At 45.1% G+C, this 19,534-nt stretch overlaps 1 protein-coding gene and 1 pseudogene across 1 annotated transcript in view; one reads left to right on the forward strand and one right to left on the reverse strand.

The window, feature by feature from the left end:
* Window positions 1–3,869, forward strand: part of SCD5 (stearoyl-CoA desaturase 5) — a 140,296-nt gene extending 136,427 nt beyond the window's left edge. Inside the window, exon 5 of the mRNA XM_045790461.2 lies at window positions 2,379–3,869. Coding sequence (XP_045646417.1) covers window positions 2,379–2,569 — 191 coding nt within the window. The 3' untranslated portion in view covers window positions 2,570–3,869. The remainder of the gene's footprint in view (window positions 1–2,378) is intronic.
* A 5,835-nt stretch (window positions 3,870–9,704) lies between these two features.
* LOC123789228 (oligosaccharyltransferase complex subunit OSTC pseudogene) lies at window positions 9,705–10,096 on the reverse strand (annotated as a pseudogene).
* Between the last annotated feature and the right edge of the window lie 9,438 nt (window positions 10,097–19,534).

Genomic DNA, 19,534 nt, shown 5'->3' on the forward strand with positions numbered 1-19,534 from the left:
ATCAGTTTTCAGTCCGCCCAGGTCAACAGTGGGCTCCTAGTTAGTTTTCTTCATTAAGGTCCTGGGAAGGCTCCTGTTACATCTGACCGTGTGGTAGATGGGGAGTACATCCAGGGTTCTCTCTCCCTCCCTGCCCGTGCTCTCTCTCTCTTTCCCAAATAAATAAATAAATCTTAAAAAAAAAAAAGAAGTAAAGGAGGAATCTGGCAATTCCTCAAATGGTTAAAAAGAGTTACCATATGATCCAGCAACTCCACTCCCAGATTTATACAGAAGAGAAATAAAAACATATGTCCACACAAAAACTTGTATATGACCATTCATAGCAATATCATTCATAATAGCCAAAAAGTGGAAATCATCCAAATGTCCATCAGTTGATGAATGGATAAATACAAAGGGTACGTCCATACAATGAAATAGTATTTGGCAATAAAAATAAATGAAGTACTGATACCTGCTACAACCTTGAAAACATTATGTTAAGTGAAAGATGCCAGTCACAAAGTCACATATTGTATGATTTCATTTATATGAAATGTTCAGAATAGACAAGTCTATAGAGAGTGCATTAGGTTCTCTAGGAAACGGAATCAGTATATATATACACATACATATATATACACACACGTATATATGTATACACACACATACACACTACGCATATATATACACATATATCTACCTATACGTATGTAACACTATTACATACATACACCATACGGTTGTTGTATATACTGTAATATATACATATTATATGTTCCTCATAATAAATCCCCATATATATGGGGGATATATATCCTAAACAGTAGGATATCTATAGAAATAAAAAAATATACATATGTATATATTTGTAGGCTATAAATAGATAATCCTATTTCTGTGTGTGTATATATGTAGATATCCGTATATACACATGTGTGTAGATATAGAGAGAGGGGGAAGGGGAAGGGTCAGGGAAGCGGGGAGATTTATTATGAGGAGCTGGCTCACAGGATTATGGGAGCTGAGAAATCCCACAATCTGCTCTCTGCAAGCTGGAGACCCAGGAAAGCCAGCGGTATAATTAAATCAGAGTCCGGAGGCCTGGGAACCAGGGGAACAGATGATGTAAATCCCAGTCTGAGGGCCGGAGAAGACGAGAGAGATGTTCCAGTTCAGTCAATGAGTCAGAAAAAAAGGGGCGAATTCCTCTCCCTCCACCGTTTGTTCTGTTCAGGCTCTTCACAGACTGAGTGATGCCCACCCCCACCGGGGAGGGTAATCTGCTTTACTGAGTCACTGGTTCAAATGCTCATCTCCGCTGGAGACACGCGCACAGACACGCCTCGTAGCAATGTTTCATCTGGCAAGCTCTGGCCAGGCAGGTCGACATGTAAAATGAACCATGACAGAGAAGGAGAGCAGGGCTGGAGGCATGGGGGAACGGCTGGGGGATGGCAGCTCGGGAGTGTGGCGCTTTCTTTTAGGTAATGAAAATGTTGGGGCGCCTGGGTGGCACAGCGGTTAAGCGTCTGCCTTCGGCTCAGGGCGTGATCCCGGCGTTATGGGATCGAGCCCCACATCAGGCTCCTCCTCTATGAGCCTGCTTCTTCCTCTCCCACTCCCCCTGCTTGTGTTCCCTCTCTCGCTGGCTGTCTCTATCTCTGTCGAATAAATAAATAAAATCTTTTTTAAAAAAAAGTTATAAAATTCACTGTGGTGATGGATGCATAACTCTGTGAGAATACTAAAAGCCATTAAATTGCACTTCAAATGGATGAATTATATGGTGAATTATATCTCAATAAAGCAATTTTAAAAAGTCAAATGAAAGAAGCCCTGAGATCCCTCCTCAAACACTTTAATTAAAAAAAAAAAAAAAAGTAAGGGAGGAAAAGCTATTTACCGGGAGGGATGGAATAATATGCAGGCTGATTTGGAACATGTAAAGCTCCCCTCCCCCATTTGCTTACCCATCTCAGCGATGCCCGTTTGAGTCTTCCCGGCTCTCCCGAAGAGCCTTCCTTTAATTCCCCAGCCCACAGAGGCTATTTTCCTTTTATGAACAAACACCAAGATGAGGACCTGTTATCAGCCATTTAGCATTTCATTTACAAAGTACAGCTCTGAAATCATGGTAGCATATCTACAATTCATATGGAGAGATTAATCTCGTGACTCTATGCTGATTAACTTTCTTGTTATTTTTCTGTTCCTAGTTACTCTAGTCGACTAAGTAAATTCTTCCTAAAGGCAGACACCAAGTCTTCTGCTCCCCACAGAGCCTGACATAGTGTCTTGCACATGGTAGACCCTCAATAAATGAGGGGGGTGGTGGAATAAATCTGTGCAGAGAGGTGGAGATGGGTTCTTTCAATGCCCACTTTGTCTTCCAGGTGAAGGCTTCCACAACTACCACCACACCTTTCCCTTTGACTACTCCGCAAGTGAATTTGGCTTAAATTTCAACCCAACCACTTGGTTCATTGACCTCATGTGTTGGCTGGGGCTGGCCACTGACCGCAAACGGGCAACCAAGCCGATGATCGAGGCCCGGAAAGCCAAGACTGGAGATGGCAGCACTTGAACGTGGAACCACCATCCAACATGTCTGCCATTGACACCTTAGTTCATGGTTCTCATTACTATAGTTCTCTTGTTCATTGGATGTGGGAGGGGGTAGAGGGTAGGGAGGGAACAGAATCTGTGTGGTTTGGGAACTTTCTGTTTGTCTCAAAATAACGTCAGCTATCAACGAAAAAAAATTTTTAACGTCAACATAACTATGATTTAACATTAGAGTGTGAACACGTGATTTAGTCGCTGTAGCTACAGTCCGTGAAACACATATGGTTACATGCTTGTACGTGATGTTGACCCTGACAGGATGAAGGAAGCTTAATATTCTCTCGGTGTGATTCAGGAGAGTATTGGTCTTCTTTTTCTACCGGTTAACCCAGCACTGTCTTTAAACCCATTATCTGAAGGAGCAGAGAGACAGGGTAGAAGACAAAAGAGAGGGTCTAAGTAACTAAAGAATGTTTCTGCTTTGTAATTACTGCGTGTGCACGCCTGTGTGCATGTTGTGTTGTTTAAAACAGAGAATTGAACACTTTAAAAAAATGACAATACAGGAAATGGCTCTCTCTCTCTCTCTCTCTTTTTTTTTTTTGGCCCTATTTACAGCTTATTAATGCTCCACTGTCTTTGCTTCAGAAGAGATCTGTCCGCTCCCCAGCTCGTTTGTGGTCCGATGACGCCCAGCCCACCCTATAAATCAGTGCCTATCGAGGTGCTTGATTTTGTGTCTTCGCTATTGTCATTTTAAAGGTGTGTAACTCAGATGTGCCAAGCATAAAATTAAGCTCCAATTAAGCTCTCATTTAAATGTTTAGACACCTAATTTATATTCTAATTGATCCCAGCCACTGATGCATGTACTTTCGCGACTCCTGCTAAATAAGCATATTAATTTTCCACACCAGGCCATCAGATCTTAATAACCGAGTTATCTAGAACTCAGTGTCTGCTAATGTTGCCCCTGCATGCAGCCTTCATTGACTTTGCAGCAAAATAGAAAGTGATCATTATGTAGCTTCTGGATTAAAAAAATTTTCGTGTGTACAGTTGCCTTGTAAAGAGCATGTTGAATTAATGGGACAGCGTGCCCTTTGTGTTAGCTGTTAGAGCAAAAGAAAGATGTTGGAGCACTTCGAAGACAGATCTTTTCAGGAAAGATGTAGGAATTGAAAATTTTTGAAAAAAGAAGTGATACCAGTAGGAAATCGTCATAATGAAGTTCTTCATCCGGCAGGTGTTTAACAGTGTTATTTTGCCATTAATAATGTATAAACTATGAGTGATTTACAATAAATGATTATGAATTCGTTGGTGTTCTTGACCAGGTACTTAAATGTTGTTCGGAGGATGTTCTCTCAAGGGCACGTGATGCTCCATGACGACCATATGATTTCCATTTGATTGACTCGCTGGACTAACAATGCCCCCAAGACCAGGCCTCCTGTATCCCATCAGCCCTAGGCCAGAGGGAAAATTGGCTAGTTTTATGTGGAATGCAGAACCCCCAGCGGTGTCATTCCCCACTTCTCACTCACCAATATGGTCACCTGTGCTGCTTTCAGCTGACGAATGGGCACCTCTACTCCTATCTGTCACCCAAAAGAGCATGAAGGACACCTTCCTTCCCCGAGCCCCAGCGGGCCCCACTAGGAGAGACAGAGGCACAGGAGATGGGCTCAGCTCCCCCTCCAGTCCTGCCTTTCAACTTCTCCCTTGTGCTGCCTCCCTCTCTGCCCTTTCTTTGTCTCGAAGCACCTGTGCCCCTGCCATCAGATACAGACTTCTTGGCCTGCCTGCCATTGAGTGGGATTCCAGCCATTGGACCCTCTGGGTATGACTGCGGCATCTACCAGCTGCTTCATACTGTGGCCATGCGTTGCTGAGACCTTGATGGAGTATTGGTGGGGTGTAACTGTATTCCGAGTTGAGTTTGTATCAACATGACCTAAAATGATTGGGAATATTTCCAATTGGGAATATTTCCATGACTCTTTGACCCTTAAATGTACCAATCTTATTGCTTTCCCATTAATAGGAAAGGCTACATTTGGAAAAAACTATTTGAAGCCTTCTCACAAAAGGAGGATATTCCCCATCTAGTCCAAATAAATCCAGAACCTCACTCTTCTGAATCCAAGAGCCATGTATTTATCTGCAGCAGTGCCCATGAATGAGAATTGGGTTGATTTTGTTGAAGGATTGGAAAGAGGTTAGATCACTCTAGAGTCTTCCGTGTTAACATTCCCCGCAATTCTCAGCAGCATCTAAGGGAAGAAAGTAACCCTGGGACGTATCTCCCAAGACTATCCAAAGTGGCCCTGGAGAGGTTGCTACATTTTTTTGAGAGGATCAGTTTAAAGTAAGGGGATGCCCTGTCCTTAATCTCCCGTGTCCTACAAGGCTTATTTCAGACACATCCACCTTGCATCCAGGTGAGGGGAGCCAAGGGGAAGTGGCTCCCAGAGCATCTCCCATGTGTGTTAGGGAGCTGGCCAGATACAGCAGAGCCAACCCAAGTGCACTCCTGGCTAGTTGTGTGGCCTTGGGAAAACCAGTCTTTCTGGATCTGGTTTCTCATCTGCAAAGAGAGAGGATAAAACCAGACTCTGGCTAAGGTCCCATGGAGCCCTAATAGTCACCAGCAAAAACAGGGACAGGAACATGGCCGACTGCAGATTTGAAACACCTCTCAAGTTCGTGCCCATCCTTTCTGGGATCTGGGAGGTCAAAATTGAGGGGAAATAATTGAGTCTGAGTGGGACAACACAGTGAGGCTGAAAGGAATGTTCTTGGTAAAAAAAAAAAAAAAGCATCTGTTTCATTCATTCCCAAACTATAATGAAACAATAAAAATAAACATAATCCATGGAAAACAGTTTAATGAAAGGAAGTACTGCAAAAGCTCTGGCCTAGTGGAGTAGTAGAAACAGCATTGGACTTGAACTTGAGTTCAAGACCTGAGGTTGAATTCTCCTCCCTTTTTAAAGTTGAGGTATAATTGACATACATTATATTAGTTTCAGGTGTACAATATAATGATTTGATATTTGCATATATTGCAAAAAAGGGGCACCTGGCTGGCTCAGTCTGTATATACAGTAAGATGATTACCGCAATAAAAAGTCTTGTTAACATCTGTCACCATATGCAATGAGAAATTTGTTTTCTTATGATCAGAACTTTTAAGGTATACTCTCTTAGTGACTTTCAAATATGAAATACAGTATTATTAACCAGTATTACTAAGTATACTCACGATGCTGTACATTACATCCCCACGACATTTATTTTATAACTGGAAGTCTGTATCCTTTGACCGACTTCACCGTTTTGCCCATGCCCACAGCCCACCAGTCTGTTCTCTGTATGTATGAGTTCATGGGTTTTTTTAAGATTGTACATGTAAGAGAGATCATATGGTATTTGTCTTTCTCTGTCTGACTTACTTAGCATAGTACCTTCTAGGTCCATCCATGTTGTCACAAATGGCAAGATTTCGAACTCGAACCCGTGATCTAACTTTGCTGTGTTACCTAGCACATATTTGTAGGCTGACCTGTGAAAGTGCCATTTATTAACCTACTGATCCTCCCTGCTCCTCCACGTCCTCACCCACAAAGTAGGAACAGTAACGCTTATGTGCTCAGATAAATCTGGAGGCCTCGAGAACAGGCCTGGTACATCGTAGATCCCCACGAGACATTAGTTGAGGGTGAGTAGCAAGTCCCAGACACAAGACAGTGACTGAGATGTAGTCAAATAACCACAGACTGGAAGTGAAGAGGACCAACTTCTAGTTTCGGTTTTGTGAGTAACTAGCTGGATGGTGAAGGGTAGCAGAATATGCCCAAAATGCCAGTTTGACATAAGATTATTTCCAGTTAAAGGCACTTGAGGAGCACCTGGCTGGCTCAGTCGGTAAAGCACGTGACTCTTGATCTCAGGGTTGTGAGTTTGAGCCCCATGTTGGGTACAGAGGTTACTGAAAGAAAGGAAAGAAAGAAAAAGAAAAAAAGAAAGAAAGAAAGGAAGGAAGGAAGGAGGGGGGAGGAGGGAGGAAGAAAGAAAGAAAGGCACTTGAAAACCGCAGATCCAAGAAGGACCCTCCGACCTCCATTTTTCTTCATAAAAGCAGGAGATGAAACTCCCATGCGAGAGCTACCCTCTGTGAACCGGGGGAAAGAAACATCCTTATCACGAGAGACAGGGAGAAGGCAGCAGGAGAATCAGTGCTAACAAGGGTTTGCAAGTAACCCTTATCTCCCTTTAGCTTCCCCGATGTTGATGGTACTTTTTCACAATTAATACTCTTCGTCCAATCTGGTATATAAGTACTTGGGCCCAACCACTTTTGGGGGCTTCACTTTCCCGTGAAGGCTCCCATGAGCATATAATAATAAACTCTGTATACGTCTCCCCAGCTAATCTGTCTTCTGCCAGAGGAATTCTCAGGCCCAGCCTGACCCTCAGAGGCTGAAGGGAAAGTTCCTTCTCCCCTACAATGGCTCTATTTCCTGAAGCCTCAGCGAGCCCTTCCGTAAAGGACCCCAACTGGATTGGGTTGTCCTGCCCAGGTCTCCCGGTAGGAGTCGTTCCCCCCTGTGTGGAGAAGCCCCACACCCTGGCAGAGCCTTTGTCCAGCCCCCTGAGCATTCCTCTGAACCTTGGCCCCACTGGCAGAGTCCCCATGCCTCCCACAGTTCATTTGTCTCCTCCTCAGAAGCCGGGAGACAAGACTGGGAGAGGGACAAGGCTGAAGCTCATGGATGAGAATGAGCTTCGGGGATTATCTGTGATGTTCATTTATCCGTTTCACTCCTGTCCTCAATTACACAAGACACGAAGCCGGCTGAGTTCTCAGCCGCCGCTCAGGTGAAAAACAAGGAAGGAAAGAAGTATCCTAACCTTTATAATCCTTCCCCCCCCCCCCATTTTTAGTTTACAGTATTCATCACAATCCTTTCCTTCCCTTTCCTCGACGTCAAGGAAGTGCTATAAATGACCGGGAAACTCCTCTCCTGTTCTCCCCAAGGGTGGCAGAGTTCAAAACCATCCCCTCCCCCCCACCCTGGAATGTTCCTGGCTTCTAAATTTGCAGGTCAGAAGCAAGAGGAAGGAAAGTGTTGCCTCTGCCCACCCCCACCCCCTCCGCAGGCCAGCCAGGCAGCAAGCCCCTGTTCCAGCAGCTGCTGTGGCTCTGTGACAGCCTTCTCCCTTGCTTTTGTCCCCTTAGGACACCATTGCCTGGGCACCTGGAAGAGCAACCAGCCCCAGGCTGCCTCGACTTCCCAGGAATTCTAGAGGAAGAGACCCGCAGACAGCAGCCCCAGCTGGCTATGGCGGGGGAACGTCTACCCTGAGAAAGTACCCTTCCTTACAGCTCCTAAATCTACAGTTACTAAGGAAAAAAGATGAGTTGGCCTTTGACCACCGGTTCAAATCCCTGCAACTCAGAATTTACGAAATCCATGTCCCCATCCTTCCCATTTTCAGTCCTCTGCAAGGCTACCTTTCATATCACTGAGAGAAATCTCCAAAATCGCTTTTCTGATAGGAGCCCCAGCTGCTTGGGTAGAGCCGCCAAACTCTGTGCCGTCGACGGACAACGTAGCTGGGTCCCGCTGGAGCGGGGCAGGTGGTCTGTTTCTTAGCAGATTTCTTAAATGCCGGTGCTCACAGTGTACAGACCATAGAGCAGCAGGGCCGATTGTAGAGGGGACTCCTTTTCCCAGGCTGTATGACAAGGTCATGTTTGGGGGTGGGGGCTGGGGACCCCCTATCTCATACCCGTTGTGATCACTGCGATCGATCTTTGAGTGAGGATGAACTGGCTAACTGGGATATGCAGCGTCTCAAAGGAAGAGCGACTTACCAGTGTAGATGATGCCTGTCCAGGGCCAGCGCACAGGCTTCTCACACCGGAGGTGGAGGGATCCGGAAGACCCACTTGACTTCTCTCCTGGTCCCGCAGTTGCTGCCCGGGGAATGCAGCAAGTCCGTTCTCTGAATTTAGATGTGCCTGTATTTGCACTGTTCTCTACAGGTCCTGCTGGACTGAGCTGTTTGCAACGCACGCAAATCAGCTCATTAGGAAGAACACGTACATGGTTACACCACAGCCGACCAAGGTGAAAAACGATCTCAAAGTGCATCTTTTGCCCTTTATGGTTTCAGATCACTATTTTATTTTATTTTATATTTTATTTTTAAGATTTTATTTATTTATTTGAGCGAGAGAAAGAGAGAGCATGAGCAGGGGGAAGGGCAGAGGGAGAGGGACAAGCAGACTCCCCACTGAGCAGGGAGCCCTACAATGTGGGGCTCATTCCCAGGACCCTGAGATCATGACCTGAGCCGAAGGCAGATGCTTAACCGACTAAGCCACCCAGGCGCCCCTCAGATCACTATTTTAAAAGTGAAGACCTATGTGGGAAATTTTTAAGCAATGATACATTGGACTCTTTCCAATCACCTTTATAGTCTATTTGAAGGGGCCTGGATCAGTTTCAAGACACTGAAACGGGCAGGCTATTTTTTTTTAATTAAAAAAGCTATTTATTTCTGCTTCTTTCATACATCTTGTGCAGGAAACAGTCTTGCATATCTATCTGAGATAATGTACTGTCACACATTCTCTTTAAAGGCAAAGCACCATCAGTAAAGCTGATCATCTGTCCAGAGTTCTCAGCTTACAAGATCTCACTTCCTGATTTTACATTAATATTTCAAAGTCAGAAATGTCATCTCCAAGAAATGTTAAGGGAGCTGTAAAAAATAATCACTTTTTTAATATTATAGTTGTAGAAATTGAGTACATATTCTCTAAGACATGAAAAACTAAGACGAAAATGCCACTTAACATCGTTGGTACATCAGCTTAGGCCAGCAGGAAAAAATAGTGATAAGCTTGTCTCTTTGATATCAGGAAGACATTCTGGTTCAAGCATCAACATGCCCCTATGTTTTCTCTAGATGCTTCTTTTCTGCTGCTTTTATGCTTTTCCGTATTTCACATCACAGGCTTGGGGCAGCCTTTAAAACTCCATTAACAGGACCAAATCCAATATCCACTGATTTCTTCTGAAAAAGCATTTGAACCCATCAGACTGCCCGGCAGTTCCATTCTCATGAATACTCTAGCCATGAAAAACTCCACAGGACACAGACAAATCCAATGAATAGAAGAAGAAATCTATTGAGTTTTGGAATGTTTGGTACATTTGATTGGTCCAGGATTCTGAAACCTAAACCTCCCATTGTAAATAGGAAGCCGGATGCGGATCCTTCCCTAATATATTGTCCAGCTACTCTGTGGGCCAAGAAAGCTGCTGGTCTCTAATGTCCATATTCATTAAAGCCAACACGTGGAGGTTCAACAATAACATCCTAAATTATTCCTCCAGTGATGAGGACACAAGGCCCCACCACCAGCGCATACGCCATCATGGCGGATGCCATGTGCCCCCAGGCAGCTTCTTCCGCGTCAGGTTGGGCATTTGAGCACTAAGAACGGGACTAGGTACAAAGTCTCCATCTTGTACCTAGTGGCGGCAAGGGCGGCTCTCTGGACAGGCCATTTGATGTGGTTTTGTGTACATTATTTAGCTCCTTGGCCTACATCTACACAACCCAGGGATGGTTAGATTGTTACTTTGTTGGTAGACAAACAGCCTAAGGAAAAATGTGCAAAACTTCCTCCTCTTCATCTACAATATGTCACACCTGGAACAAATGATTGCTTAGGTCCCTTCTTCGATCCAAGACAATAGCAAGCAAGCTTAGAAAAAGCTAGATTCTGCTCTACCCAAGCAAAACATGTGGCTGCAAGCCATCCCAATGTTGTATCCCTATAAAAGCAAGAAAGGAAAAAAAAAAAAAAAAAAGGAAGAGACTGCAGGCCACAGTATAACTTAAAAAATTGCCTCTGTTGAAGCAAAGTAAATATTTATAGGTGGGAAAGCAGAATCCTGAGTGTTAGGGTGGCCGATGACACGGCGGGTAGTTGATATTCCTGGAATGCCATTGCAATGGCTAAATATTTCTCAACAACCACAAGGGTTTTTTTGTTTTGGTTTGGTTTTTTGCTTTGTATTGTTTTGTTTTTAAGTTTCCATTTGAGAGATGTCCTTAAATCGAGTATTGCTGTGTCCAGGAAATTCCAGCATTATCAACCTTGGAAACGATAACATGCTTCAAAATAAGGTCACTAACCATCACATGCCATCATAATTTGGCTGCCAAATTTCCACACTCCCTTGTTAGCAGTAGGCTGAGTGTGCACAGAGAGATCATTTAAACCTTCCCAACAAGCTTGTCTTGTTCATCTGATTGATATAATGTATTTTATTGTAACATTCAGTCTGTTGTTTTTCCATTTGCTTTAAATTCAGCACTGCCACAGAAGAGAAAAAGAGAAAATGGGACAGCTTGAAGAAGTGTAAAAATATAATTACTCTTTTGAAAGTATGCATATTTATCTATTTTTTTCCTATCCCCATTTCACTTGGTTTTCCCGCTCTAAATAGATGAATGCTCCTGGCTCATATATATAGCACTTATGGGTTATTTTAATTGAGAAGAAGATCCTTTATTATGATTTCTAGGCCATTGATTGTAGTGCATCAAAAAAGAAATCAAACAAAAGCACATCGGACTTGGAAGACTGCAGGCAATACCATAGAACCTCAGCAAACCAGTTTGCAAAGAACACCTCGAGTCACTGAAATTTTGCTCAACACACCACCTTTAGAAAAAAAGAAAGACCAAAAAAAAGACAAAAAAATCTTCATCAGAAAGGTATTTTCCCAAACTACACCTAGTTTGGGCTATACTTGGCTCAATTTTATAAATCTATTATAACTGCCTCTAAAAACCATGCACAATGAATTCACAGCTCACATTTAAGAGTCATGCAAGCCATGCTGGTCTTAATCGCCAAGTGTTGTCCCAACCCACAGGGCCTGAGAGATGAGAGGTGCTCCGTAAGTATTACTGAATGAATAAATGGAAAGATGGATGGATGGGTGGATGGATGGTTGGCTACAACGCAGTGCATTCCAGAAAGAAACCCTATTTAGCATTGCCGTGTCTCATCTTTGTAACCCATTCCTTTGTTTGTCCTGTTAAATGTGACACTCCATGCCTGTCTTGGGCACAGTTGTACCGTGAACTCCCAGCAGAGAGCTTTCCATGGAAGCAAGACCTCGAAAATGTTTGCTGAGCTGTCATTGCTTATGAATACAGGTAAGCCCTAATTTTAGCAACAGTTGATTCAGAAATCCAAACTTACAAAAGTAAAAAAATTAGAAGACAATTCTAAATTTTACAAAAGTGTTTGGTACAGGGGCGCCTGGGTGACTCAGTCCTTAAGTATCTGCCTTTGGCTCAGGGCGTGATCCCGGAGTCCTGGGTTCGAGCCCCACAGCAGGGTCCTCTGCTGGAAGCCTGCTTCTTCCTCTCCCACTCCTCCTGCTTGTGTTCCCTCTGTTGCTGGCTGTCTCTCTCTCTGTCAAATAAATAAATAAAATCTTTATTAAAAAAAAGTATTTGGCACAGGTCTCCTTTCATAAACAGGCTTTGAAATCATGCCTCTGTCTTTAGGGGTGCCTGGGCGACTCAGTTGGTTAAGCGTCTGACTCTTGATTTCAGCTCAGGTCATGATCTCAGGGTCATGGGATCAAGCTTCGTGCTGTCTGCTTGAGAGTCTCTCCCTCTCCCTCCCCCTCTACCCTTTCCTGCTCTCTCTCTCAAATAAATAAATAAATAAATAAATAAATAAATAAAATCCTAAAAAAGGAAAAGAAAACATGCCCCAACTTTTAAAAGTCTTCCCCCAAATTTGGGGTGCCTGGGTGGCTCAGTCATTTAAGCATCCAACCCCTGATTCTTGCTCAGGTCCTGATCTCAGGGTCCTGGCACAGGGCTCCACACTCAGTGGGGAGTCCGCTTGGGAGTCTTCCTCTCCCTCTGCCCCTCCCCCCACACTCACTTGTTCTCTCTTTCTCTCTCCCTCTCAAATAAATAAATAAACAAATAAATAAATCTTTTTTAAAAAATGTCTTCCCTAACTTCTAAGAAGCACATGTGGTGGCGGGTACAAGGTACCCCTAAATTTGTGAGGACTGTCCAATCACAGAGCCACTCTGAGAAAGCTGCATGTTCCTTCTGAGGGGTCGCCCCTAAGCCACAAGAACAAGATCATGCTAAGAAGTGAAACAGGCAAAGATGGTATTAGGGGCTGAATTGTGTCCCCTCAAATCCATCCATTGAAGTCCTGACCCCCAACACCTTAGAACCTGACTGTATATGGAGAAAGAATCTTTATTTTTTTTGAATTTTACCAAACATTTATTTATTTATTTATTTTATTTTTTAATGTTTTTTTATTATATTACTTTAGTCACCATACAGTACATCCCCGGTTTCTGATGTAAAGTTTGATGATTCATTACTTGCATATAACACCCAGTGCGCCCTGCAATACGTGCCCTCCTTACTACCCATCATCGGCCTATCCCATTCCCCCACCCCCCTCCCCTCTGAGGCCCTCAGTTTGTTTCTCAGAGTCCATAGTCTCTCATGTTTCATTCCCCCTTCTGATTGCCCCCCTTTCTTTATCCCTTTCTTCCCCTACTGATCATCCTAGTTCTTATGTTCCATAGATGAGAGAAATCATATGATAATTGTCTTTCTCTGCTTGACTTATTTCACTTAGCATAATCTCCTCCAGTGCCGTCCATGTTGCAGCAAATGTTGAGAAATCGTTCTTTCTGATGGCTGAGTAATATTCCATTGTATATATGGACCACAACTTCTTAATCCAGGCATCTGTTGAAGGGCATCTCGCCTCCTTCCACGATTTAGCTATTGTGGACAATGCTGCTATGAACACTGGGGTGCATATGGCCCTTTGGAGAGAGAATCTTTAAAGGGGTGATTGAGTTAAGGCTCTTCCCAACTACGTCTTTCTCTTCATTCCGCACTCTAAGTGATTCCATGGAGACAGTTGCCTTCAAACCATCACATCAAAGCATCACATCACATCACCTTGCTGACAGGAAACAGCACCAAAGACCACTTTGCCTTTCTTCTTGACAATCAGCAGGAATTTACTTAGCTCCCACTATGGGGAAGGCAGAGGATGGAGTATTGCAGGGAGATAAAGGGATATTGCCTCTGACTCCAAACATCATTTGGACATTTTCCCCATAATTACTTTTCTAAATATTGTAGACAAATAAGTAACTTAGTAAATCCTAAGCCTGCACCTAAGAATTTGGACATATTACATGGGCGGGGGGGGGGGGGTTAGTGTTATAGACAAAAGGAGTTACATTCTTTCCCTGAAAATAGGCCAAGCATCATCAAACAATTAAATACATTATTTCCCTTTAATAGAAGCTCAAATCAAATGTCGCACTCAGTCAAACTAAGTTAGGAGAGAAACCATCTGTCAGCTGCCGGTACACTCCAGCAGGCCTGTCTCCAACACACCATTGGCTGAGGCCTTGTATCATTAAAAAATTATCTTAACTGCTCGCTGCCAAAAGTAATTTGCCCAGCATTGTCCACTCCTTGGAAGCAGAAGTAATATTTCCTGTGGCCGTGAGTGTCTCTGAAATAACATCACAAGATAAATGCCGGCAGGCAGCCGGGAAAGTGAGCAGACCACTTAGCTGGCAGGAAGTGGTAAGAAAGACCTAGGGGCCCGGCCATGGGCCACTCTGCAGACCACCACGCCCTCGGAAAGGTGGGCAGAACTGGGGAATTTGGACGGCATAGACAGGTTTATAAGTAGTCCTGGAGTGTCCCTGGTTTCAGATTCTGGTCCCTCCCCTCCTCTCTCCCTCAATCTCTCTCTCTCAATCTGTCTCTCCTCTCTTCCCTCCCCCTCCCCCCCTCCCCTCCTCTCTCAATCTCTCTCCCTCCTCCTTCTCCTCTTCATCCTTCTCCTCCTTTTCCTCCTATTTCCCTTTCCCTCCCTCTCCTTCCACCCCCCTTCCCCTTTCTCCCTCTTCCCTCTCCCTCTCCCTTTCCTCTCTCTCCTCCCCTCCGACTCTCCGATAAATTACTCTGTATCACTTGTTCTAAGGCGCTTGCTTCGCAAGTGGAGCGGCTGAGGGGGGGCTGAGGGGGTGGGGAGCGAGCTCGGGGAAGTTCCCGTGACTTCGGGGGCAGACGGCTGGGAGAAGCCAGCAAGGCAACCCCTTCCCCTGATCCTGCCTTTTCCAAGGCTTGATTCTCTCTCCCTTAAAGACATTGTTTCTCCTCTGTGGCTGCCCTAGGATGCTCAGCGCGTTTAGTTGGCCCGTCCACCCAGCCTCGGCTCAGAAGGCTGACATCGTGCATCGTACCAGCGAGCTGGCGGGCAGGGGGAATGGGGAGCACCAGGAGGGAGGAGGGAGGAGGGAGGAGGGAGGAGGGAGGAGGGGGTGGACCAGGTGCTGATTTCCAGATTCCCTCCCTGCAGGGCGGCTGCGCACTGGCTGCTCCCTCAGCGGACAGTCATGACCCTGCCTCGTCCGTGGAGCTAAGGAGGGTAATGGTGCCCTGAACAACTCGACTCTATTGCTCGTGGTTGCTCGACCCTCACCCTGGGATTTGTGAGTAGCCCGGGGGCCAGTCGTGGAGGGCACCTCTCAGCTCTTCTCTTAAGAAAGAACTTGCTGTTACCAAACAAAGCCACGGTTAATGGGCTGCCTTCAAGCTTCAGAACATGTTTGTTTGTTTGTTGTTTTGCCACACTTCCTGAGCAGCCCTCGCCCATGACAGGAGCATGGTGGGCGCCATATTAGAGGCTCCACTGACTGGCAGTCATGGCTCCCAGCCCCCCTTGGACCGGCTCTGAATCCTGGGCTGAGGATCCCCTGCCCAGTTGTGCTTCTGTCCTTTCTCTCATCTGCATCAGAGAGTGAAGGCGCTCCCTGTTCATTCCTGCTTCCCTCCTCTTATCTTCCACGGACATACCCCCCCCCCACACACACACACAAATCAGTTACACCCCTAACTCCAGCATCTGCTTCCTGGGCAATCCAAGGAACATAGGCCTTTTCCAAACCCTCCCCAAATGACCCTATTTGACCACAGCACCTCTTCCCTACGAGGCCCCTAAATGAGACCCCTTGATACTCATTGAATGGATTTTCACATGGGTTCACATACTGACTTGGCGAGGAGAAGCCCCAGAGCCCCTCCGGGAGGCTGTTCTCCCCTTGAATGTAGACAAAGAGAAATGAAACTGAGACCCCCCCCCCTCCCTTCCCTGTCCTCTCCCGGCTTCCCCATCGACATTTCCTCACCATCCACGTCCATGCTCCCAACCCCACTTAGCCAGGCCTGGGCATGGGACCCTAAGATAACAGGGGAATCTGGAGAGATGGGGAGAAGCTGCCAGAAGGTGGGGAACAGGAAGCGTAATAAGAAGTGCAGGATTCTGGCTTTTCTCCTCAGAACCTTAGGAAAGTGCATTTAATCCTCATCATTTAGAAGAAAATGTCCAAAGTCACTCAAGCAGTGAGGCAAAAATAGCATCAGAAAGGCCCTACGTCTATTCATAAACCATGGAACCTAAGCTTTTTACTAATGGGGAACTGGGCTACTTGGCCTTTCTGGGCCAATCTGTGCTCTAAAGAAGAGCAGATGAAGGGGTTCTCCGCAGGCAGCAGGATGACTCTGAATCACCTAGCTTGGGCCATGGGATGTCTAACACACTTTGGGGAGATAGTTCGGTGAGTAATTCCGATACTTGCAACACTCCACACTTTTGCTAATTCTCCTCAGACATGATGAGTGCCACAAAACCCTAAAAACAAAACCAATTTTGTTATAAAAAGCACATGTCATAGAGAACCTGAAACTTGACCCTACATTTTCTAGGGTTGTTCTAATTTCAAGAATTTTGGCCTCTTGTCAAAAAACACACTTATGATCAGACCGTATCCTTCCTTTGGGATTCAGAAAATTTCATGCAGCATTCTTCGGAGAGGGAAAGAAATGGTAGAAGGGGAAGTATGACTGTAATATTCTTCAAAATGTTCTTCGAAAAACTTCCAAAATGCTAAGATTCATTCCTATTGTATCAGTTATTGGATCTTTTTATGTGACAAATGAAGTTCAGTGGTTCTCCAAAAGTATCCCTCACCTCCAAATGTGGTTATTTTTTTATTTTCTTTTGGGTCCTCAAAGAGCCAAACACCAAGATGGAATTAGGTAGATGAGAAGTTTACTGAGAGAAATGCCTGTGAAGATTAAGAGGGAGGGAGCAAGAGTAATTGGGGAGAAGCTTCAAACCAGGACACAGATCTGACATCTGTGAAAGGAGAGCGGGAAGGGTTGAGAAGGAAGAGCCTCCCACTGCAACATCATTCCGAGGAAATCTGGGTCAGGCCATGGGAAAGTCCTTGAGCCAAAATTGCTCATCAGAGGGATCTTCTGTCTGGCAGAAATGGCCCAGAGCCAGCAGCGTTCCCTCTGTGTTCGACTTCCTGCCCTTTCAACCACCCACACATTTATCCCCATCCCTATAATCCATACACCTCTCCTAAAATGCCAGCAGAGGCTCTCTCCAGGCCTTTCTTCCTGGGTCCCTGACTGCTTGCTTTCTCTTTCCTACAGGTCCTGTCCTTGCTAATTAGCCCATTTGCTCCTACTTCTTCAACCCTAGAAGTAAGAAGTAACAGCGGGAGCACAAAACAGCACAGTGGGGTCAGGGAGCTGCAAGGGGGTTGACGTGGCTGGTGTGTGAACAAAATGTGTGAGCTAGGGATGCTTCATGACGTAGGCAAGGCCACTAACAGAGGGCTCCTGGGCTGTGCTGAAAGCTTGACCTTTATCCCATGACAGCTAGATATGGGCCACTGAAGGGAATTAATCAGGAAACAATATCAAGTGTCGTGTAAGGAATTAATGAGCACCTAACAGATTCGCATCTGAGTTGTGTCACGCTGGGGGCAGCACGAAGAGACAGCTTCACGGAGGAGAGACTGGAGTCGCGGCCTGGACAAGACCTGTCAGCAGATCACGGCAGTGGGCCCGGGAAAGTGAGAACAAGGACTGTGACACCAAGGCCCGGGACCGAGACATAAGGATGAAGATGGGCAGTGGGACATGAGTGTTCCAGAATCCTGCGCTCTAGGCTCAGCTGGTGGCTGGTGGGCAGCTCTCCCTCCCTCCCCCAAAGCCAGCTCGTGCTCCTCATCTCCCTGCCTCCTTAATCTGTTCTCCTCTCCTGCTTGGGACCTGCAGTCTGCACCACCTCTCCTTGTACCTGCGGGCAATCGGTCAGATCTCCACAGTTCTACCTGATAAACATCTCCACAGAGTCCAGAGTGTCCTGTCCTTGGGTCAGGCTTGCCTGGACCGCCAGCACGCTCATTGGTCTACCCACCTCCACACCTGCATCTCCAGTTCATCCTTCACGCGGCTCTCAGTGACTTATGGTGCTCCTCTGATCAAAATCTTTCAGCGGCTTTCATTGGCTGCGAGAAGAACACAAACCTTTATTGCTGCATCTGAGACCTCCCACCCTCTGGCTGCAGGAAGAGCTCTGTAGCTGACCTCCCACCCGCCTCTGCTGCGGTGCTATGATCTAGCAACAGCCATTTCAGGCCTCCGTTCTTTTCACCCCCTAGGCTCTCCGGCTAGAGCACACTGACTTTCCTTGCAAATCTAGCACACTCCTACTCATTCCTGAAACCTGCCACATCAGATTCTCCCTGAAGTCTTTCTGGTATTTCCGCTTCTTTTAATTTGTATTATAATGACTTCTTCCCTAGCGTGTAAATGTCATGAGAGCAGGGATCATGAATATTGTGTTTTTTTAATATTCTCTCTAAGACTTAGCATCATTCCTGGTACATAATAAATACTTACTAAATACTTTTGGAATGAAAAGATACAGATTTTTGTCTCCTCCAGTAGGCCATAAGCTTTTTTTTAAGTAAGCTCGACATGCAACATGGGGCTTGAACTGCTCTCCCAACTGAGCCAGCCAGGCACCGCGTAGACCACAGCAAAGCTTTTGAGGCAAGGACTGAATCACATGCATCTCTGTATGCTCCCGAATAATTTTGTTAGTGCAAGTATTAGTACAGAGCTGCTGAGCAAGGAAAGTTGATCCACTAATTGCTACTGTATTGGAAACAAAACTATTTTTCCAAGTTCCTCATTTCATTTAAAAGATGACTTTAGGGAATAGCTAAATTCAGAATAGAGCCAAATCATAGAGTATTATGGATTTTCCCTAAACAAAACAAATGGGAAATTATCTGCTTAAAAACCCTTATGTTAGATGACAATGGCTTAAGAAAAAATAAAATCTAAAAGCTGTGCTGAAGGAAACATTTAAAAATCTATACGGAGTGGGTGAGGAGTCTCTTATTCCTTGAGTGTTAACATTGATATCAGTAGAGAAATGTAGACTGTGAGTAATATTTAGACCACAATTTTCATCTTTGCAGAGTTGAAACTCTGGGTAGTTTTCTTGACTCAGACGTTTATTAGGACATCATGTTAAATCCACATATCCAAGCCTTTGGGGGTGACATTGTACATGGTATTAGTGAACCGTTAGGGGGGCACATCAGTTAAAAGCCAGCTGAGGAACAAAACGACAATATCATTTCTTTCAATGCCTCATCACAAGATGTAAAAAATTTCCCCAAATTACCAAATGATTATTCATTTTAATCCAGGTACACTAAGCGGCGGAACAGAGCCCCCAGCATACAGTCTAGCTCCCGAAGTTGGAGACCAGCAGGATGAACTCAGGTGACCAGCCTGGTGGTCCAGGTTGCCTTGACAACCGCTCCCATAGAACCAGCCTTCAAAGATAAGCTCAGACAAAGCAAAAAGGAAGACTAATTGATGATTAGGCTCTAATATCTAAGATGGAAGAGTGATTGGATGATATTGTGTGAATATTTCTAAATTTAAATGAACATTTGGGAGAGTGTGTGTTTTAAACCTCACCGTT

The sequence above is a fragment of the Ursus americanus genome, chromosome 8 (assembly GCF_024610735.1).
Source record: "Ursus americanus isolate L20-20 chromosome 8, mUrsAme1.1.p, whole genome shotgun sequence".
NCBI lineage: Eukaryota > Metazoa > Chordata > Mammalia > Carnivora > Ursidae > Ursus > Ursus americanus.